The sequence below is a fragment of the Myotis myotis genome, unplaced genomic scaffold (genome assembly GCF_014108235.1).
Source record: "Myotis myotis isolate mMyoMyo1 unplaced genomic scaffold, mMyoMyo1.p scaffold_m19_p_12, whole genome shotgun sequence".
Taxonomy (NCBI): domain Eukaryota; kingdom Metazoa; phylum Chordata; class Mammalia; order Chiroptera; family Vespertilionidae; genus Myotis; species Myotis myotis.
This window is the reverse complement of record NW_023416316.1, coordinates 2,232,814-2,255,732: the sequence shown is the minus strand read 5'-3', so window position 1 is coordinate 2,255,732 and position 22,919 is coordinate 2,232,814. Positions and strand designations below refer to the sequence as shown.

Below are 22,919 nucleotides of genomic sequence, written 5' to 3'. Positions count from 1 at the left end.
AAGGTTCAGACGCGCGCCGTCCAAACATAGAAACCAACACGCCCCGCTCCGGCTGCGAAAGCGGGGGCGGCACCTGGACGCTCCCGGACGCAGGCGCGAGGGCCCCAGGGCTCCGCCCCCTACTGCTCGAGCCAGCCAATGGGAGGGGGCGGCCGGGAGAGCGCGAGAGTTCAGACAGTCCCTCAGTCTCCCTGGACGGGAACGCGTGACGCCATCCAAGCGCGCCGGAAGTGCGGAGGCCGCCGCGCGTCGCTAGCCTGGAGCGTAGGAAGTTGGCCTCGGAGCGGCCTGGGCTGTGAGGGGAAGGCCGCGCGGGGCAGCGGCGGTTGCTTCGACCACCTGAGGGCGACGCGATGGGAGACGAGATGGATGCTATGATCCCCGAGCGGGATATGAAGGTCAGAGACTGGCCACGGCCTCCCTCCCTTCCTTAGTCCCGGCGTTGCCTGGGAGCCCGGCTGAACGGCGAAGCGCGGGTGCCGGCTGCTGCCCCGCCTCCTGCTTGAATATTTGCCGCGTCCAGAGTTTTCACCTGCCTGTCCTGGGCGCTAGGATGGAGCCTTACCCCTCAACACCTGCCGGGGCTGGCCTTCCCGGGCTGGCCTCGTGTTACTCCGGCCACTTACATGTGGCGGTCGGAGCCTGATAATAAGCTGTTTATCGAGCGTTCACTGTGCGCTACGCACTGAGTTGATCGTACAGCCACCGTTCGGAATAGTTGTTAACATGGAGGAGCAAGTCCAAGTCTGGGAAGTGACTTTCCCACAGTCGCATTTGACAAGGAGGCTGAAATCTAGGCGGTGGTTGTACATTTTCTTAGCACCCTCTCCTGTCCACTCTCTCGGGACGACTTCCGGAAGGTGGTCCGGGCTCGGCCCCGGTCCGACGGAGCACTTCAGTGAATGGGAATAGAAGGGCTGTTTTGGTACCGGAGACGTGCCCAGGTCAGAAAACTACAGAGAGGGCCGGGTGACCCCAGTGATGGCTATCAACACCGGAGAGGGAGGAAGTCGCAGGAAGGTGGTAGGCGTTTGCAACCCTCAGTGTACAAAAGTGAAAGGCTGAGAAAGGCTGTCTTTGGCTCTTAACACGTTTGAAAATGTAAGCAAAAGGGAAAATTCGCATTCTTTTTTTCACCGAAACCTCAACTTAAAGATAAGTTTAGAATGGAAGGAAAAGAAAACCTTTTACGAGTATAATACAGCTTAACATAGCGACTGGTAAATTTATGGAGCTCTTTTTGCCAAGAAAGCAATAAAAATATATTAAAAAAAGAAAAAGAAGTGGTGCACACCGGAAGTTGTCTTTGAGTGCGTGTAGGTAAATTCACCGGAGACTAGGGGAGTCGGGCATTGGCAGATTGGGGGAGGCTCCCAGGCCCTGCGGTTCTAAGGGGCATGAAAGTGGGAGGAAGTGAAAACGACCTGGGTGGCGGCTGGAGGTGGCAGGGGTGATGGCGCCCAGGGAGGCAGTGTTGTGGGGTAAGGCTCCATAGTGGATGGGTCAGGCCACGCCTGGCCTCAGAGCCTGTGTTAAAGGTGTGGGCTTGTAGGTCTTGAGCACCGAGATTGACCATGCATGTCCTTTGGGGTTGTTTTTTTTTGGTGGTGGCATTTGGTTTAGCACTTGATCCAGCTAAGTCATTCGTGGGATTTGGTTACCTTTCTGTGGCCGTTGTTTCCTTATATGTTTGTTGGGCACCGCACTGGATAGTCCAGCTGACAGTGTAGTCAGGCGATGCTTTCAGTATTTAACAATTTATTAAGCACTACTCTGGGTCAGGAGTCAATACATACTACAAAATAGGACAAGACTGTAAATAATAATAGATAATGACACAGCTTGTGTGGAGGTTAAGACGATAAATAAGCTAGAAATTCAGCAAAGGAAACGTTTAGTGTGAGCTGGATTCGTCAGGGAAGGCTTCATGAAAGGATTTTTTAAAATTTATGTCGTTGGCACTGTCAGGTGGCTCAGTTGGTTAGAGCGCCATCCATACACCAAACGCTTGCGGGTTTGATCCCCAATCAGGGCACATACGGGGGGCAACTAATCAATGTTTCTCTCTCTCCCTTTCTCTCTCTCAAATAAATTTTAAAAAACATAATAAGTTTATTTCATTGAATAAATATTAATAAACACTGTGCCAAGTACCACAGTATGTACAGGAAGCTTGAAAATGACTAAGCCACACAGTCCTTGGCCTCGGGGTAATATGTATTTTTGTTTTACTGGACTCGAGTCTACTGGATTATGACAGACATGATTTAATTTCCCATTTTCCCTGAATTGATCTCGTTTTGATGTCTCCCAACAGGATTTTCAGTTCAGAGCCCTGAAGAAGGTGAGGCTCTTTGACTCCCCTGAGGAGTTGCCCAGGGAACGCTCAAGTCTGCTTGCCGTGTCCAACAAGTATGGCCTGGTCTTTGCTGGTGGAGCCAGTGGGTTGCACATTTTTCCCACTAAAAATCTTCTTATTCAAAATAAACCTGGAGATGATCCCAATAAGATAGGTAAGTCATTTGCTTTGTGTTGCATAGTAGGGAGGAGTGTAGTGAAGTACTAATATAGTTGCCTTCCCAAGAGCCATTCTAATATTAAAATGAAAACTGCTCTTAGTCCTTAGGTTGAGCCCAAGAATAAGTTCTAGGTTAGATGTTGGAAAACTGTCTGGTTCTCTTTGGTCCTTTGTTTTTCTCTCTTGATGAGTTGTTCCTCTGAGCTGAATCGAGAAGAACTTACCATTCTGCCCTGCGTTTGTTTTTGCTCAGCTGAAGCGGGCTTCTGGCTCTCTTGGAGAAGGTTTGCTGCATGGCTTTTTAGTTGGCACAACAGTTCCCTCCAAACAAGTGGGAATGTGTACTATTTAGAGCATTGTTGTAAAAGTATGGGTACAGGTTGGCAATATTGTGACTTACAAGAAATAACTTTTTTTTTTAAGTTTCAAAAGCAATTTATATATATATTTGGTCTTCCTCCACAATTTCTGGCTCCCAGGTCCCACAGCTCCTGGAATTTCCTAAGTGTTGGGGGTTGGGGGGAGGTTTATTATGTTAGTGACATAATTTTGGAAAGCACCTAAGGATGGGGGTTGGTTGCCAGTTAAACCAACCTTGTGATTAGAGGACTGGAACTTCTGGTATGTCCCCCTCCCGCTACCCCCTCCCCTGACCAGGCTGAATTAATCACCAACAGCCAGTGATATGATATCCTGTGATGTCATGAAACCCTCGTAAAAACCCAGGAGGGTGGTTTGGAGAGTTTCTGAGTTGGTGACCATGTGGAGATGCAGGGAGAGCTGCAAGCCTGGGGAGGGCATGGAGCTCCACACCTTCCCATCGACCTTGCCTATGTCGCTCTCCCATCTGGCTGTTCCTGAGTTACATCCTTTTGTAATAGACCACTGACCTAGTCAGTAACATACAGTATTTCTCTGAGTTCTTTAACGATTTTAGCAAATTATTTAAACCCACAGAAGAGGTTCTGGAACCTCTGATTTATAGCCAGTCGGTCAGAGTGAAGGTAACAACCTGGACTTGCAGTTGGCATTCTTGAGTTGGAGGGGGTTGTTGAAACCTTCAATTTGTAGCCAGCTGGTCAGAAGCACAGAGATACTGGGCTTGTGGCTAGGCTTGAAGTGTGTGCAGAGGGGGGACAGTCTTGTAGGACTGAACTCTGAACCTGGAGTCTGATACTGTTTCTGGGTAGATGATGTCAGAATTGAGTTGAATTCTCAGACACCTGAGAACTGTTTGTTAGTGTGGGGGCACCCCCCACCCTGGCACGGTAGAATGGGGTCCAGGAACCCAATTTAAGAACACTGTTTTCAACAAGGGCGACAGCCACAGTTCATTTCCCCAGGTTGTATAAAGAAGAATTCCTGGAATACTTCATGCATCATTACAAATCTGTAAGAAAGCTGAGATTTATCTGCGTGACTAGATACCAGGGCATGTGCATGGGTATGAACATTCCATTTCCTGCTTTGTCTTTTTTTGTTTTTATAGTTGATAAAGTTCAAGGCTTGCTAGTGCCTATGAAATTCCCCATACATCACCTGGCCCTGAGCTGTGATAACCTCACACTGTCTGCGTGCATGATGTCCAGTGAATACGGTTCCATTATCGCTTTTTTTGATGTTCGCACATTCTCAAATGAGGTAAGCTACGGGCAGACTCTGGTGTCAAACGGGTCCTAAGGTTTCCTGGTATTGAATCATAGCCTAGAGGTTCTCGGTTGACCCTTGAAGTCTTTTCTAGTTTAAATATGGATTTTTTAAAAGTCCTTAATTATAGATCCATAGGTGTTTGAAGTAGAAAGGACTTCAAGAAATTATTTCATAATAGCACCTGCCCCAAATTATTTCATATTTTGTTTACATATGAGGCAGCGGAAGCCGGGGGCTCTAGGAGCTTTAGGTCACTTGCCCAAGACCATAGAGTTAATGGGTAATGTCGGAAGTAACACAGGCTGGGTCTCTGGCCTCCTAGTGCAGTGTTCTTCCATTCCCAGCAGTTTAGTGATGATAGCAGTCAACGATAGTGAGTGCGTGTGCTGGCTGTGCCAGGCCCGTACTGTTGCTTTACATGCCTTACCCTTGTTCGTGCCTACCAGGGCCGGACACAGTAGGTACTGCTGTCTTCACTTTATCGATGGAGAAACAGCCCAGAGAGTTTAAGTAACTGTCCAAGGGCCCAATGGTGTTAAGAAGCAGAGCCCAGGTTTTAATCTAGTGTCTGCTCTTCTTCGATTATTTTGTATTCATGTATCCCCTGCTGGGAGTCCCTCCAGTGTGCTGAAATAATTGATTGCCATTTTCAACTTTGTGTTGACATTGTAACAAAGTGGTTGTTGTATAGAGCTAATTATTTTTCATTATCGAGAAGCGCAAACTGTAATTTGAGAAAATTTACATATTCAAAAATTTTCTCCAACTCTTAAACATTTATTAATTTATTTTTGCTCTGGGCATTTGTTTTAAAAGGCCAAACAGCAGAAACGCCCATTTGCCTATCATAAGCTTTTGAAAGATGCAGGAGGCATGGTGATCGACATGAAGTGGAACCCCACTGTGCCCTCCATGGTGGCAGTGTGTCTGGCCGATGGCAGCATCGCTGTCCTACAAGTCACAGAAACAGTGAAAGTGTGCGCGACACTTCCTTCCACGGTAGCAGTAACGTCTGGTGGGTGATGAAGGCTTTCACTAACATGCAGTAATGCTGATGTTTTAAAGTTAATTGCTGGAGTTAAAAGCAAATGCGTCTTTTGTTATATTGGTTGTTATTTGGTAGAAGTGGAGACGGTATTCTTTATTTCCACAGTTAATCTCCTTGAAGTCAAACAGCAGCCAGGATTTCACTTGAATGTGCTTGGGTTTTCTGGAGAAGGAGATGTTTTGGTACAGCTGGCTTAGAACTGTGTTTTTGAGAGTAATTGTTTCTGGATCTGAAATAGTTGTACTATGAATGTCATTTGTACCTTTTGGGGGGAGTGGGAGGAAAGCATCAGAAATATCAAATAGGAGCAAGACAACGATTTCTTGATGTTCGGAAACCTTCTGCGGTCCCTTGTCTTATCTAAAGACTGCAGTTTCATGTGCTTTCCAGCTTTCTGGGCAGTACTCCATTGAAAAAGCATTCTTATCAGTCGATTCGGTGGCCCAGCGATAAATCATAATTGTATCGTCATAGTGATTTTTCTTTGTCTTACTTTGCCGAGTAAGGGTGATCCTGCAGTCTCCCATGGGCTGAGAGAACAAGCGCGAGTGATTGTGCTGCTGTTCGGTACAGACCTCGCTGGTTTGCTGCGTTTTCTTCCATTTTAACTGGTGGCATTCTCTTTGCTCAGTGTGCTGGAGCCCCAAAGGAAAGCAGCTGGCCGTGGGGAAGCAGAACGGCACTGTGGTCCAGTACCTCCCTGTGAGTCTTGCCTTGGATTTCCAACCCGTCCTTACGGAAGCTACCCCCTGGCTGGAGGGTGGTTTGGGGGTGTCTGGTGTTTTTCCTATTGAAATGTTATTGATGCTCATGGCAACATAGTCGTCAGTACACAGGTGAATGCAGGAAAGAGTGGATGTCCCTTCCCTCCCATCCAGGGTCCATCTCCCAGGGCACCCTTTCTCTGCCCGGTCATAGCCTTCCCGACTTTTCCGGATGCTCATATAGATAGTCCATGTGCGTGCATTACTTTTGTTCTGCTTTTTAAATAAAACGTAATCATATTTACGCAAAGTTCCCCAACTCTATATTCCCAATTCTCTCCCCAGAAACAGAGCTGCAGGGGGAAGGGGCTGGTGAAAGGCTATAGCTGTACTGCAGGGGCACTTGGGGTAAAGCAGTGTTTGTCTTCTAGCGGAGCCCCTCTGGAAGGTTCCGTTTCTCTAACAGCAGGCAACAAAGACAGCGATGCTGTGTAGTCGCATGTGTACTGTCTCATCCTGTCCCTGCGGGTTTTCTGAGACACTGCTCACCATTGTTGGTTTGGGGATTATTTCACTTGACACTTTTTTCAAATCTCTTTCAGACTTTGCAGGAAAAAAAAGTCATTCCTTGTCCTCCGTTTTATGAGTCAGATCATCCTGTCAGAGGTAACTCATCTGCTTTTTTGGGGGCCGACCTTCAATAAGGTGCTGCCTGCACTCCGACATTTAAATCACGTGCTGTACTACATGCCCACTCAGGGGAGCGTTGGTGCCTCCTCTCCGAACACTCCCCTCCTGTCAGTCGGTGTCGCAGTAACCTGGTGGACACCTGTGTCTCATGGTAGATGGCTTAAATGGACCCTAATTTTCACATTAGAATTGTTCATCATTTTCCCTGATATAATCCACCAGGAAAAAAAAGTACCACTTTGGGAAGATTTTGGGCTTCGGATCAATGAAATCTAGACATTGGTTAAAGCTACAGTAGTTGGGTTTTTTATCCATAAGATGTAACTTGGTAACATGCAGAGCTTTCCAAACAAGGAGCTTTATTGGAGTGTGTGTCTCAGTTCTAGATGTGCTGTGGATCGGGACCTATGTCTTCACAATAGTGTATGCCGCTGCCGATGGGACCCTGGAGACGTCTCCGGATGTGGTGATGGCTCTGCTCCCGGTGCGTATGGGAGAGGGGTCTGTCCTTTGGGAGTTAGAGGAGTCCTGTAAGACAGTTTGAGGCTTAAGCTTCAGTTTTCTTTTCTTACTTGTGATGGTGCAACTTCAGGTGCCCCATTGGCCTGGGGACCAAAGTTACGTTACTGGTCCGGATTAGGATCAGCTCACCCGATGCACAGCAAAGCCCAATACTGAGTGAACATGGGGTTTCCAATGGAGAAGCCAAAGCCGTTTTATTTGCCTGCAAGGAGAATGGGAAGCTATCGCTTAAGACCTGGACTCCCTGGTGGCTTTTAATGAAGGATTTTTAAAGGCAAAGGTCGAGGGGTAGAGGTTAGGGGGAGCAGAGGTGCTGGCTGTGTGGGTTCTGACTGGAGGCCCGGGGAACTTGGTCATTTACGGTAAGACACAACAGAGGCTTCAGCACCAGGTCTTCTTGCACAGCGGCCCCCTCGCTTCTGGAAGGGTTCTGGTCTCTAAGGTCTGGTGTTCGGGTTCTGGTCCTTTGGTTCCATGATGAGGGAGAGACTGGTTCCAGGTGCAGCCTGAGGTGGTGGTCTCTCCGCATTGTTTTGGCTGCGTGACTTGCGGTGTTGGTCTGTCTTCTCCGAAAGGCGACTCAGTATCTTGTCAGAAACAGGGCAGGACCATGTAGAGCTGGTTCTACAGCTACTGTATGGTTTCTGCTTCAAGCACGTGCTATTGTGATCATACTGAAAAAAACTATAAAACTTGCTTTTGTTTAAGCTGTAAACTGAGTCTTAGTAGATGTTAACTTGGTAAGACATTTTAGAAAAGCAAGAAAATAGCCCGGCTTTTAAAATACTTTCACTTATTTATTCATCCGCCATGTATCCTGTCCCTGCAGTGTGCTGGGCGATGCTTTGAAGCTGAGATTCCAGCGTCCTTGCTCTTGTGGAGCTGACATTCTAGTGAATGTGCCAGTCCAAAGATAAGCATGGCATCGGGGAAGGATAGGGTGGCGGAGGAAATAAAGCAGGCGAGTCAAGAGGCCAGTGATGACCTGGTGCAGTGAGATGGGGTGGCTGAGGAGGGCCTCTGAGGAGGGGCCATTGGAGCAGAGAACCAAGTGGAATGAGGGAGGGAGCCATGCTGAAGAAAGAAAAGAACGCTAGTATCTACACAGTCTCACTAAATTGCAATAGCATTGAAAAGAAAGACTAATGAGGCTGGACTTATATTTCCAAATCATACTTGCTTTAAAAGTCCAGAAAGACATTTGAAAATACAGAAATAAATGTTTAAATGCAATAAAAGTGAGAGCTAACACTTTCATTCTGTTTTGCAACCTTGCTTTAACTTAGTAGTAAATTATAGCCAAATTTCTATGTCAAATGAAATGTGATTTGTCTTTGAACAGATTTATGTAGCTCTCTGTTGAACTTAGGTTCCTGATACAGTTGAATTTCTAAAATATGTTTATGGTTACACTCCGCCTGACTTACAGGTCTGTGTTCTCAGCACTGCATCGTGCAACGTCATCATAGAGTCTGCACTTTCCCAAACCCAGTGATCCGCCTCCTGCACGCCTCGGCTGTGCGGTGCAGCCCGTTGCTCTGTAGGGAGGGAAAATAGCCCTTCTGCCAAGCAGACATTTTGGGGGGCAGATTCTGTTCCCCTACAGCTGCTAGGTTACAGACCTGTTAGCATGTCATTGTACTGAACGCTGTAGGCAGCCGTCACACAGTGTAAGTATTTGTGTTACCATCATGATGGCTAAGGTGTTCTGGCTACAGTGTCACTAGTCAATAGGAATTTTTCAGCTTTAGTGTAATCTTATGGGACCACCATCGTAATGTGTGGTCTGTTGTTTGAAATGTCGTTATGCAACTCATGAATGTATTAAATGTATTCCTTATTTCAAGATATTAAGATTTCTATTTCCAGGGATAATATTAACACTAGCATGTATTTATTGAGGGCTCACTTTCCTTGTACTGGGCTAAACTTTCTATGTATCATTTCGTTTCACATTTACAACAACCTTTGATGTCGCTTAGCAGATACGTTATATGTGTGAGAAACTGAGAAGCAGAGGTCGAGTAATCTGTCCGTGCTCGTCCTCCAGCCGGAAAGTGACAGGCAGTCTGAGTTCGGCTTGGTTGACGGCCATCACTCCTGTTCCTTTATTACACGGTGCTGCCTTTATATCGTGTCTGTACATTTGGACATAGGTTTTTGAGCAAATTTTCTCATAAAACGTAAATTGTTTTCTCATTTGAGAGCCATTCATTGTGTAGCTGTGTAGGACTAAGGGAAAGTCGCACCTGAGATTTTTTCTCATTCTGTTTGTCATAGAAAAAAGATGAAAAGCACCCAGAGGTGTTCGTGAACTTCATGGAGCCCTGCTACGGCTGCTGCACGGAGAGGCAGCACCACTACTACCTCAGTCACGTGGAGGAATGGTGAGCTGCCAACCAGGACGCGCCCCGCCCTCCCCCCTCCCCCCCAAGCTCTCACCGAGGCACTTCCGTGGCTCTGCAGTTGTTTCTGTAAGGGGAAAGTAGAGGCTGAGGGGCCATGAACATATTTGCAGCCGATGCTAGTTAATGCCTTTCCAGCTGCTCCTCTAGTTTCCTGGCCTTGAATTATTTAGCTCAGATATGTGCTAATCTTAAAAATCCCCTCTTCTTTCTTTTTTTCTTTTTTTAAATAAATCTTTATTGTTCAGATTATTACAAATGTTCCTTTTATTCCCCCCCCATAGCTCCTCTCCACCTGGTCCCCACCCCACCCCATGCCTTTACCCCCCCGCCACTATCCTCATCCATAGGTGTACGATTTTTGTCCAATCTCTTCCCGCACCCCCCCCCCAAAAAAAATCCCCTTTTCTTAACAACTCAGTGACAATTTGTGAAAATACTGATATTCAAAGTGCATATTAAAAGTTGCCCTTGAGCCCAGGCCAGTGTGGCACAGTGGATAGAGTGTCAGCCAGCGCACCGAAGGGTCTCAGGTTCAATACCCAGTCAAGGCCACGTTTCTGGGTTGCAGGTTCAGTCTTTGCCCCTTTCGGGGCATGTGCAGGAGGCAACCAATCAATGTTTCTCTCCCCCACCCCCTTTCCTGCTCTCTCTAAAAATCAGTGGGGAAGATCCTCAGGTGAGAATTAACAAATAAAGAAATAAATAAGAGCTGCCCTTTGGGAACAGACGCTCCCTTGGGTAGAGGGCTTGAAGCAAGGCTCCTGTTCCTCCCCCCGGATTGCTCCGTCTGGAGGACTGCTCACGGGATTTCGACTAGATTCTGCGTGGCTCTCCCTTGTCTTAGGTCGATAGGTAGTTGACCAAGTGTCCCGGGATTTGTCCTCTGAGCTAAGAGTTAAGATTTACATCTGAGAATCTCACCTTTCTTCAACCACAGAAAACGTGCTTTCCTCCTTGACACCTCCAGGCGATCCTCATGGACGTTTCCATGACTCGGGTTGGGTTAGACTCGTTGCAGTGTTTTAAGGTCACGGTCTTCTGGTTTTTTCTCTGAAGGGATTTCGTGCTGGCGGCATCTGCGGCTTCCACGGAAGTGAGCATCCTTGCTCGACAGAGCGACCAGGTAAAGTCCTCTAGTTTGTCACTTCGGGGGAAACTTTTCTGAGAAAGGCGTCGGAGGGAATTCATCATGCGGATAAGAATTAGATGAGGGCACATCCCTGTTAATGAGTCCCGGGTGAGAGCAAAGCTTCAATGACAAAGTGTCCTTGGATATTGCACTGGACAAACACGGGTGTCAGAACTAGTTCTTTGGAGTCATAAAAGCGCTCTGTTCTCTTAGGATCCATCCGTGGTGTGTGGGTCAAACGCACTATATAATCGACCTCCAACAGGAGTGGACCTGGGTGTGTGGGAGGGTTCTCCTGCCTCGTTCTGTTTACCAGCTTTGTTTTCTTCCTATTGCCTGAACCTGCCCCTTCTAGTCAATGAACTGTAACCCGTCCTTGATAAAGCAGGAGGAACATGCAGGTCCTACCACACTGTCACTCACCCAGAAGCTGAGGCTGCCTGTGATAGGAGGACCCACCTTCCTCCTCTCATTCCCCTCCTGGCAGCAGGAGCTGGGCTGGTGGTAGCTTAGGAAGAGGCACCACAGAGGAGGTGTGTTGAAGGGAAACTTCTTTTCAAACTCTGCCTTGAGCTTTAAGATGTTTTGTGTGCCCCACACGCACATACGTCTGGCTCTTCCCCCAATCAGTATCTGTCCATCACTGGGTGGCAGAGCTCTCGCTATAAATGCATGGTTGTCAGAGTGTCAGGGTGGGCCACTTTGGAGTCAGAGGTCAGAGGTCAGTCCAGTTTATTCTTGGATTGACTTCAATAATGATTTCCTGATAGACAAATGTTTATGTATTCACACATTAAAAATACACCATTATCTTTGCTTTTTATCAAAATAATTTGTGTATATGGAGCAGGGCTTATAAATGAAAAAATTGCCCTGCCTCTCCCCATCTGAGTCCAGTTTGTTCTCTAGAGGGGACCATTTTTAACCTGTGAATTCTTCCTTCTAATGATTACCTCCTTATTCCTAAGTAATGACTTGCTTTCTCACGAGTTATTCATGATTAGTTTTAGACCTTCCTGGCTGTTACGGCAGATGAGGATTTAGCTCACATACAACTTTCAGATCCCCCTTTCTTCCTCTCAGTAGGGTTACAGCACCATTTTAGTTTCTTCTTTTGATTACCCTTGTAACTTGCATTTTTACCCTCATTTCTGATGCTGCCACCAAACACTATACCCCTTGGTGTTCCCCTTTGTGAGAGGAATATCTCAGCAGCCCACCTTCCGGCTGTTACTGTGTGTCTGTCTGTCACAGTACCACACTGTCACTGTGCTTTGTGTTCTGTAGTGATTAAGTCTTCATTTTGTCTATTGTTATGAATGCGAGTGTTACTCATGCCATAGCTAAGTCATGGAACGCGATATGTTCCCTTGCCTGGACAGCTTCTTGTTTTTCTCACTTACTCATTGAACACTGTTCCCTTTGATTCGTGTTGCCAGTTTTGGTCAATGCTGAAAGTCAGACAAAATGTTAGTGATTTTTAAAAGTCAGAAATCATTTGTTGGAAGGAACAGAGCCCACTCAAGCAAACTTAAGGAAAGGGGGAGTTTTTGGAAAGTCTTAGCGGTTTCTCAGAGGCAGAAGGATGGACCCCTGTGGGGAACTCACACTGGGAACTGAGAAGAACTAAGGTTACCTTGTCTGTGTGCCAGTGAGCACAGCCTCTGCCCAGCTGTGTAGGTTTCCTACGCAAGGCTGCAGGAGGGGTCAGCGGGGGTCCTGGTCGCAATCCCGGGCTCCAGGAGCAGGGGTGACTGGCTGAGTGCAGTGATGAGTTTACCCGGCAAGCTCAGGGTTCTGCCTGGCTGGGGTGGGCAGTAGGCACTGTTTATGCCAGTGATGGCGAACCTATGACACACGTGTCAGAGGTAACACACGAACTCATTTTTTTGGTTGATTTTTCTTTGTTAAATGGCATTTAAATATATAAAATAAATATCAAAAATATGTCTTTGTTTTACTATGGTTGCAAATATCAAAAAATTTCTATATGTGACGTTAGGGTTTTTCAAAATGCTGACACGCCGAGCTCAAAAGGTTCGCCATCACTGGTTTATGCACAAGGCAGGGACTTGGTGCCCCAGAAGCAGAGGGATGATTGATTTGGAAAATTAACCTCTTGCTTCATGGGATAGTTGTGACTTTTAGACTCTCTCTCCAGAGTTCAGTCTCGGTCCGCACCTAAGTCTACCCGTGCGAGTTGTCCTTTCTCTCATGTCTGCACAGGACTGGGAGGAGCCAGTGCCGAGCCCTGACCACCGTGCATTTTCTCTGCTTCTCCTTTTCAGATTAATTGGGAATTGTGGCTCCTAGAGGATTCTAGTCGAGCTGAACTGCCTGTGACAGACAAGAATGATGACTCCTTGCCCATGGGAGTGGCCATAGACTATACTAACCAGGTGGAAATTGCCATCAGTAAGTGTAGCCTGATGTCGCTCAGCACGTCATTTCTGACACTGGTTAACATTTTTAAAAAATATATATTTTAGCCCTGATCGGTTTGGCTCAGTGGATAGAGCGTCGGCCTGCGGACTCAAGGGTCCCAGGTTCGATTCCGGCGAAAGGCATGTGCCTCGGTTGCGGGCACATCCCGTAGGGGGTGTGCAGGAGGCAGCTGGTTGATGTTTCTCTCTCATCGATGTTTCTAACTCTCTATCCCGCTTCCTCTCTGTAAAAATCAATAATATATATTTATTTATTTATTTATTTATTTTTATTTTTTTAAATCAGGGCACACTGGTTAACATTAAGTCCAGTTCTCCATGTTCCTGGCGGAATCTGCTCTGCTGGGCACTGTGAACTGGTAGCACATTGCTCCTGGAAGCACGTATGACAGCACTGAACTAATTGTCATGGACACTTATGGGAGAGACCGAGGCCAGACGCACTCGCATCTGTCTGTATCTTTACACTTTACAGGGGTCCTCAAACTTTTTAAACGGGGCCAGTTCACTGTCCCTCAGACCGTTGGAGGGCCGGACTATAGTTTAAAAAAAAACTGTGAACAAATTCCTATGCACACCGCACGTATCTTATTTTGAAGTAAAAAAACAAAACGGGAACAAATACAATATTTGTATTTGCATGTGGCCCGCGGGCCGTAGTTTGAGGACCCCTGCTTTAGAATAAGGCGGAAGTCTAGTATACCCGGGAGTTTCAGTTTTGCTTCTCTGCCCATTCCAGTTCCCCAGTGACCTGCCCAGGGAGCAGTGCCCATTTTGCATGATCGGCCGGTTCTGTGTAGCAGCACTTGGTTTGAAGGCACAGATTAGCCTCTGAACTGGGCCTGAGTGTGTGCTCCATGTGCAGCTGCTCCCGGCTGGAGCTGGGCAGAGCTGCAGCCCATGGACCGCGCAAGTGCAGCGAAGCCATATTCTTTGGTGCTTCAGTTAGAGAGGGTCCCTGTCGTGCACCACGTGGTTCCTCATCCTTTCCCGGGTCAGGCTATTTGATGTGATTAGCTCTTTTACTCCAGTTTCTTGAAGTCTGACTTGACAAAATCCATGCTTGTGATTCAGCTGTCAGTGAGTATAGTTTGACTCACCTTTGTGTCTTACTCTGTTTTCTAAAGAGTCTAGTCCCATTTTTCTACCAAACCAGCTACTTCCTGGAGACTCCTGTTTTGGTCAGGGGGGCGCTGACCTTATCTCCTGACACCGGGGCCCTCGGGAAAACCCGGGGAGCTTTGGGAGAGTCCGAGCTGCTCCCAGACGGCTGGGCCTCGATGCGCGCCCAGCGGACGGTGGCTATCGATCAGGAGCCCCCATGCAGGCCTGGCGGGCGGTGGCTATCCGGCCAAGGCAGCGGCTCTGGGAAGGGTGGTTGGGAGAAAGCTGTTGAGACGTGGCCCGAGGGAGCCGCGGGCAGTCAGCCCCTTCTGGCCCAGGCAGTCTTTCCCTCTTCCTTCACTTTCGTTTCTTTTTTAACAGCTGATGAGAAGACTCTTCCCCCGGCCCCGGTTCTCCTGTTACTCTCGACAGATGGTGTGCTCTGTCCGTTTTATATGATCAACCAGAATCCCGGAGTGAGGTCCCTCATCAGGACACCGGAGCCGCTCCCATTGGAGGGAGAGCGCCAGCCCAGGTCGTCAGGTATGTCTCCCCTTCGGCCGGTACAGGGCTCTTCCCAAGGAGGGAAGCATGTGGGAATACAGTTATCTCGGGACAGTCATTCTTACTGCATCGGGGACTCCGTTTTTCTTAGAATAAACATGCACACACTTGCCTTCCCTCACTCACGAGCTGTGTTCTCCAACCTGTACTTCACTTCAGAGGAAAAGGAAGCTCGGCCAATGGGCCCAGTCAGATAGTTTACCAACAATGCCCTATTGTGGGACTGTACCGTATATGGTCGGAATCCTGAGGGCAGCTTTAATCATGGGGATTGCGTAAGTAAATGATTGTGCATTCATACACCGAGTGCCTTGTAACTATTGAGAATGATACGTATGGAAAGGAAAGAGTTAATGTGATATATCATAAAAAGCACTATGTACTATGAGAAAAGTGTGTACATAAAAATACTTAAAAGATTGATTTTTAAAATAAAAACTGGTTATTTACATTTATTTTATTAGAGAGATTAAGTATATTTATTTTTTGTGAATTAGTTTCCCAGCTTTTGTCTATTAGAGTCTTAAAATTTTCAAATCTCAATCTGTATTCATTCTTGCTGCAGATTTTTTTAATTTACCTTTTAGTTATGTAACTGTCTTTTTATATAGTCAATTCTTAATCCTTTGTGGTTCTTTTTTAAAAAACATTTGTATTGATTTCAGAGAGGAAGGGAGAGGGAGGGAGAAATAGAAACATCAATGATGAGAGAGAATTCTTGATTAGCTGCCTCCTGCACACCCTCTACTGGGGATCGAGCCTGCAACCTGGACAGGTGTCCTAACAGGGAATAAACCATGACCTCCTGGTTCATGGGTTGACGCTCAACCACTAAGCAACACCAGCCAGGCCTTTTTGTCATTTCTGGATTTATTAAGTTGACCTCTCAGAGACTAAACTCATTTTTGCCTCCTTTGAGATACAGTGTATATGTGCTTTTGTGTGTATCTTTATTCACCTGAACTTGCTTTCAGTGACTTACAGGCAGAGATGTGAATTACAAGCTTTCCTGATTGGGATGCAATGTTACCGGATGACTTGCTTTTCGCGTTGAGAAGTATACTTTTCTGTATTACTCAGCTGGGCATCCATGAAGTGCTGTCAGTCAGTCTAACGACTCCCCCCGTTTCCTTTTCCTTCAAAGCTCTGTCATCTTCTAGGGAACGTTTGCTGTGGAACGTGAACCAGCAACTCCATCTCCCGTGTTTCTTTCTCCTTCATGCAGCAGGACCTTCGTTTCTGGCTTCCTTCTGACACAGACCCTTTCCGCTGGTCTTTATTATGTGGCCCTCTGCCGTATGGTGTTGACTCGTCCCTTCCTTCCCCCATTTCTTCATCACAGGAAGTATTCCCACGACCCCAACCTCGCCCGTCCCGCAGAAACCCGAGGCTTCAGCAGCTGCAGCTCCTGCCTCCGTTCCACCTTCCCTGCCGGCTGCTCCCACCGCCACCTTCTCTCTGCCCTCTGCTGTGGGGGCCTCTGCCCCGTTTTCCTTTGGTTCTTCGTCCTTGAAATCATCTGGGCCTGTTGCTGGGGAGCCCCCTCCGTACCCCAGTAGTTCTGACACTTCAAAAGCAGCAGTGGGCTCCGGTGCAGCCACCTTTTCGTTCGCTCCTCCTCAAGCCCCCCTGGCGCCCACGCCCGCGGCCTCTCCCATGGCGCCCGCAGCTGCTTCATTCTCCTTTGGCTCATCGGGTTTTAAGCCTCCCTTGGAAAGCACACCAATGCCAAGTGCGCCCACTCCCGGCATTGGGTTGAAGCCCTCCTTCCCACCCTCGGCCTCCGCTGTCAAGCTCAACCTTGGCGAAAAGTAAGTGGCACTTGGGTTTGATTTTCCCGTAGGGTAGGTGGGGGCACCCGTGTTGTTCACCGAAACAGCTGCTGTGAGTGCAGTTAAAGTAATACTAGCAAATGACAAAAATCCAAATAACATAAAAGGTTTGCATTTCATTCGTGTCCAGAAAAGGGTTTCTTAGATTATTATTTTTATTATTATTATTATTATTGTTAGAGCTTTATATTTAAATAGTTTTTTGCTTTTTCAGGTTTCAAATGTAGGTGATATCCCTTATTTAAAAAATGTAGCCACACAAAGTATATATCCTGTAGGGGAAGTGAATCTCTTGTCCACCCTTGAGACTCTGCACTGTTTTCTGTGTGGTACCAGTGACCGTGTGAAATTGTATTCACATCGGATGACTCCTGCTTGGCAGCCCCGTGGCTTCTCGTTGCTCCGAGTACAGCCCAAACTTCGTAACTTGGTATCCCAGTTCCCTCCAGGTCTGGATCGACCAGCTCACTCATCTCACTTTTTACTTCTTTATCTGCTTGTGGTGGTCTCCCCGCTAGACTGTAAGCCTCCTGAACGAAGTGATTCCTTAGACCTCGTAGCCCTTCCCAAGACAGCCTCTGGAGTAAACACTACCAGCACTTCCACACTCACCTGGACTCTCTCGTGGCTGTGGAGGTGTTGTCACCACTGCCACCGTTGTCATTGCCGATGTTCAATTGTCACACAGTCACTTCATTCTCATAGTTGCCTAGTGTTCCATTTTGTGGCTACATGTTAATTTACTGTCCCATCATCGAATGCTGGATGTTGAGATTGTTTACAGACGTGTGCTCTTTAGGTGAAACTTACCTGACCTTCCCCGTGGACTGAACGTCCCAAAGAGGGTGACCTGCCTCCCTCTTCCTCTCTCCCTCCTCAGAGGCTGTGATCACCCATGAGCTCTCAGTAATGTTGGCAAAAAGAGGTTACTGAACTCTCCCAAGCATAACTGAGTCCCACCCTTTTTGCTCTACTCAGCTTGGTAGAATAGAAAATATTTCATATCATGATAGACTTAGTTTCGTTTTCCTGTTAAGTATTTATTTGATATTTTTATTGACTAACTTATTCCTAAGTAAGCAGAAGATCAGATCAATGTTTTTTGCAGCTTTCACCTTTTATAAAAAGTGGCTAAACATTTACGTTTCTTGAAGGCTAACAAGTATGGATGGTAGGTTATCCTTTGATGACTTTGCCCATGAGCAGCACGGAAGCCTTCAGCAGGCTGTTCTGATGCATTCGGGCTGCCGTTCTCAGGTTCACTGCCGTGGCTGCCTCTGCTCCTCACAGCTCACCGAGCACACCCCCGATGCTGCCCTTCTCCGCCTCCAAGCCAGCTTCTTCCGGACCTCTCAGCCACCCCACGCCCCTCTCAGCATCGTCCAGCTCCGTGTCAGCCAAGTCCTCAGCCTCCCCCTCAGCACCAGGTAGGGTTTAAGTACACTGCTTTAGAGCTCAGTCCTGAATTCTCAGATTAGCATCTCTCAGTAGTTAAGCCCAGCTAAGGTAGTTGGACTTGGTTATTTTTTCGTGCCTCCTGTATCTCACACTGACTGTGCTATGACACACACTCTGCTCTCTGCCTTGGGAGGCTTCGCAGTGGCCTCAGGGCTGCCACGCCTTCTCTGACACGCCTCCTGTGCACTTGACACTTGATGATGCGAGTTGTTGTCCAGCCTTTATCTTCCCTGGGAGCCTGCCCCCTGTGAAGGGCCAGAACAGAACAATTCTTTAAGCCTCAGTGGCTGTCACACTATTGCCTCTAGTGGCTGTCTTGAATTTTCATGCTCAGCCCTACTGTGAGCAGATTTGTTAAATAAAGATCATCGTGGAAATAACTACTATAGCCAGGTTGAATTGAAGTGCATTATGAAACTCCAAGAGTAAATTATCTTTTTTTCCTATCAAACCTGCAAAAATGTTGCAAAAGTTATATAATGAACTAGGAGCCCAGCGTGTGATTCGAAATTGCGAGGCGCCGCCCACCCTCAAGTCACCGGCCTGGCCCTGACTTCTTCCCCGGGCCCCCAGCAGCCATGACCGCTGCCGGTCCAGCCCTGCCTCCCTCTCCAGCCCTTGAAGCAGCCGTGGCCGCTGCTGATCGGGCCCTCTCCCAGCACAGGCGCGCAGAGGCCCCTGCTGCCCCGCCCCCAACGCTGCTCGCCCAACCTCCTGTCCAATCAACCCGTTATGACATCCCTGTTAATTAGCTTATTTCTCTTATTTTATATATATAGATACTATACCCTTCACCAAAATTCAACACTTGCTAACATTGTGCACCATTTGTTTTAATACATTTTTTCCTAAAACCTTTGAGAGTTAATTACAACATAAAACACTTCACATCCAAGTACTTCAGTATCTCTACTAAAAACAAGGGCACACAATCCATTGTCACTGCAGGAAATTTAATAATCCACCACCCATATGCACATTTCCACAGTTATCCCCATAATGGTTTTTATGGGGTCTCCCCCTTTAAGCCAGGAGCCCGTCAGTGATCACAATATATCCCAACTGGGTCTCAGTCTGTCTCACACATTTGCCACCTTTTTGTCTTCACAGCACTGACCTTTTGGAAGAGGTCAGGCCAGCAGGTTTGTGGGCGGTCCCTCCCTTTGGACCTAGTTGTCCTGCATGATGAGGTTCAGGTTAAGCGTTTTGAGCAGTAACACCACATAGGTGACGCGCATCACACCGCATGATTGGTTTGTCCTGACCAGTGATGTTCTTTGGTCCATTGCTTACGGTGGTGTTTGCCAGACCTGTCTCAGTTTTTAACTTGGTTACTGTCATGAATGGCAGCAGTAATGCCTAGCCAGACATTTAGGTAACCATTTGGTGTTTGTGTGATGGGAATAGTTTTATTTCGGTAAATATCAAGCAGGCATTGAGCTGTGAAATGCCTGAAATCATCTCTTTACCTGCTGCTCAGGAGAAAGGGCTGCGTTGGGGGTTTGCCGGTCACCTCATGCTGGGGCTTTTCATGAGACTCTGAAGGCATCGTATGAGACCCAGAAGCTCAGAAGCCTCGCCTTAGTCTTTTCACGTCTCTTTATGGTTTGGGAGAGAAACCTGGAATCTTAGTGCACATTTACTTTCTCCCTTTCTGCTGCTCACCACCCAGATCTGCCCCACCCTGTGCCATTATTTAATTCTTAAAGTTTGGGGGGGAGGGCCCTAGTTTATTGGCTCTCGGTCCCAGTTGCACACTGGACTCATGGGGGATCCATCCCCTAGGAGTGTAATCAGACTCTCTGGAGTGACACTTGGGGTTTTGGCGTGTTTGTATTTTTATTTTTAGTGTTTTATTTTTATCCTCACCTGAGGACATGCTGAGAGAGAGGGAGGGAGAGTGGAGGAGAGAGAGAAAAAAATCTGTGAGGGAGAAACATCAGTTGCTTGCCTTCTGCACACTCTCCAACTGCATCAAACTCGTAACCCAGATATGTACCCTGACTGGGAATTGAACTGCCAGCCTTTCGGTGCACACTCAGGCCAGATGGTGTGTTTGTTTTCTTTTAAAAGTTTCCCTGATTGCCCTGACCAGTTTGGCTCAGTGGATAGAGGGTTGGCCTGCGGACTGAAGGGTCCCAGCTTCGATTCCAGTCAAGGGCATGTACCTTGGTTGCGGGCACATCCCCAGTAGGGAGTGTGCAGGAAGCAGCTGAATTGATGTTTCTCTCTCATCGATGTTTCTAACTCTCTATCCCTCTCTGTAAAAAATCAATAAAACATATTTTAAAAAATAAAATAAAAGTTCCCCTGATGATTCTAATGCGCAGCGGGTAAGCTGTGTGTTAGAGCAGTGGTTCTCAACCTGTGGGTCGCAACCCCTTTGGAAGTCGAACGACCCTTTCATAGGGATCACCTAAGACCATTGGAAAACACATATATAATTACAGATTGTTTTTGTGATTAATCACTATGCTTTAATGATGTTCAATTTGTAACAATGAAAATACATCCTGCATATCAGATATTTACATTACGATTCATAACAGTAGCAAAATTACAGTTATGAAGTAGCAACGAAAATAATGTTATGGTTGGGGGTCACCACAACATGAGGAACTGTATTAAAAGGTCGCGGTATTAGGAAGGTTGAGAACTACTGTGTTAGAGGCTTCCAGGAGGGTCCGACGACCCTGTGAGTTCTTACAAGGTGATGGGGATCATTGATCTCATCTGATGGTTTAAACTGTCCTCAGTTCCCTGAGGTGCACCAGGAGCCTCTGTGAGGAGTAAGGAGGGGCCAGCTGACTGGCCTGGGCCTGCCCACAAGTTCTCCTGCCTGTTCTCAGAGACACCCTAGTTTTATCTGCTTTATGAAAGAATTCCCGCAGCTAAAAGTGGAATGCGTGCTTTTTAGTTATCTTGGAACCAGGGCTAACACAGCTGTGGCCATCACTCCACAGTGATGACAAAGATCATAAAAGGGGCCAGGGGCAATGCGAAGCTTTACTCTTGTTTGAGGAAGGGGCACTTGAGATGGGAGAAGTAACGGAAGTAAATGCTGCCTGTTTTAACGGACTTCTTGTTCTGGCAGGGCGATCTGCTCATGGCGGCCCAGGCCCAGTGTCCTCCCTGGGGCAGAAATCACCCAGGATAACCGCTCCGGTGGCCAAGGCGGGCTCTCCCCAGGTACTTGAACCTCACTCGCAATCCTGTGCCTGTTCATTTACTGCCCCTGCAGACATGTTTATAAAATGGGTTTTTGTGTTTTAGAACTTATACTTTTGCAATAGTTCTTAGGACTGTGTGGTGGGAAATATGTGAGTTTTGAGTATTTGTAAAGTGTGCTCTGTGCTCACATTACAAATGTATCTCAGCTCTAGAGTCTTTCCGCCCTTTCCTCTGCTGGGTCCTGAGCTTACACAGGAACTGATGCTCTCAGTTTGTTGTAGTCTCTTGTCTGAAAATACCGTGGCATCTGATTTTTCTCTTATTCTCAAAGTAATCAAGAAATCCAATTCCCCTTTTCCTCACCATCTCGGTTGATTTTACTTATTTAACTTTTTTTTTTTAATATATTTTATTGATTTTTTACAGAGAGGAAGGGAGAGAGACAGAGAGTCAGAAACATCGATGAGAGAGAAACACCGATCAGCTGCCTCCTGCACATCTACCGGGGATGTGCCCGCAACCCAGGTACATGCCCTTGACCGGAATCGAACCTGGGACCTTTCAGTCCGCAGGCCAACGCTCTATCCACTGAGCCAAACCGGTTTCGGCTACTTATTTAACTTTTATTGACATATTGTATACATAGGGAAAAAAGTACTCATGCGAGACACACACGCCTGAGTGAATTGTCACCAGCTGGATACACCTGGGTAACCAACACTCAGATTGAGGAAGGGAACGTGACCAGGACCCCAGAATGCCCCTCGTCTGTGCCCTTCCAGTTGCTACCTTGCCAAAGGGGCTTAGCTGTCATAATTTCTGACAGCACAGCTTAGCTTAGCCTGTCTGTACCTTCTGTAAACGGAATTGCACGGCATGTATTCTTGTATCTGGCTGTTTCGCTCATCATTATGTTGGTGAGGTTTATCCATATCATATGGGGTGGCTCTCCTACATGCGTTCATTCCATCTCAGTGGGCACCAGCAGCTCCCAGGTCTGAGTTACTGTGACCAGTGTTGCAGTGACCTTGCTAGGTGATGTTACTCAACGTATGCATTTCTGTTGAGTAAATGCCCATGTGGAATTGCTGGTCCTAGATCAGCCGTGGACAAACTACGGCCCGCGGGCCAGATCCGGCCCGTTTGAAATGAATAAAACTAAAAAAAAAAAAGACCGTACCCTTTTATGTAATGATGTTTACTTTGAATTTATATTAGTTCACACAAACACTCCATCCATGCTTTTGTTCGGCCCTCCGGTCCAGTTTAAGAACCCATTGTGGCCCTCGAGTCAAAAAGTTTTCCCACCCCTGCCCTAGATGGTGCCTTTATTCCTCGCAATTCCCAGGCGTGTATTCGCGTTCAGCTGTTCCACGTCTTCACCAATCTTGGTATTTTTCATCGTTTATTGTTGGTGTATTTTGTGGTTTCGACTTGTATTTCCCTGATGACCAGTAAAATTGAGTTTTTCCATATGAGTATTGGTCATGTGAATATGGGTGACCACGTTTTTTTACTCATTTTTCTGTTGAGTTTTCTGTCTTTTTCTTAGTGATTTGTAAGAGTTAGTTCCACATACATATATGCACATAGGCACACACACACATATAATGTAACTACTTTCTTAGGATGTGAATTGCCTTTTCATTCTATTTATGATTTCTTTTGATAACTGCA

General features: G+C 46.9%; 1 protein-coding gene across 10 annotated transcripts in view; it reads left to right on the top strand.

Annotated features, from left to right (window-relative positions):
• The first annotated feature begins 225 nt into the window (after window positions 1–225).
• Window positions 226–22,919, top strand: part of NUP214 (nucleoporin 214) — an 82,914-nt gene continuing 60,220 nt past the window's right edge. For 4 of the 10 annotated variants that reach the window (XM_036329317.1, XM_036329318.1, XM_036329314.1 and 1 more), the window contains exons 1-14: window positions 228–398; window positions 2,318–2,513; window positions 4,008–4,159; window positions 4,985–5,183; window positions 5,848–5,918; window positions 6,523–6,586; window positions 6,991–7,094; window positions 9,413–9,519; window positions 10,597–10,663; window positions 12,958–13,084; window positions 14,599–14,760; window positions 16,124–16,592; window positions 17,871–18,040; window positions 21,166–21,260. In XM_036329317.1, the coding sequence (XP_036185210.1) occupies window positions 354–398; window positions 2,318–2,513; window positions 4,008–4,159; window positions 4,985–5,183; window positions 5,848–5,918; window positions 6,523–6,586; window positions 6,991–7,094; window positions 9,413–9,519; window positions 10,597–10,663; window positions 12,958–13,084; window positions 14,599–14,760; window positions 16,124–16,592; window positions 17,871–18,040; window positions 21,166–21,260 (2,028 nt within the window). In that variant the 5' untranslated portion in view covers window positions 228–353. Of the gene's footprint in view, window positions 399–2,317; window positions 2,514–4,007; window positions 4,160–4,984; window positions 5,184–5,847; window positions 5,919–6,522; window positions 6,587–6,990; window positions 7,095–9,412; window positions 9,520–10,596; window positions 10,664–12,957; window positions 13,085–14,598; window positions 14,761–16,123; window positions 16,593–17,870; window positions 18,041–21,165; window positions 21,261–22,919 lie in introns of those variants that run through there. The other 6 variants (XR_004971107.1, XM_036329319.1, XM_036329315.1 and 3 more) reach the window with 6 other exon arrangements.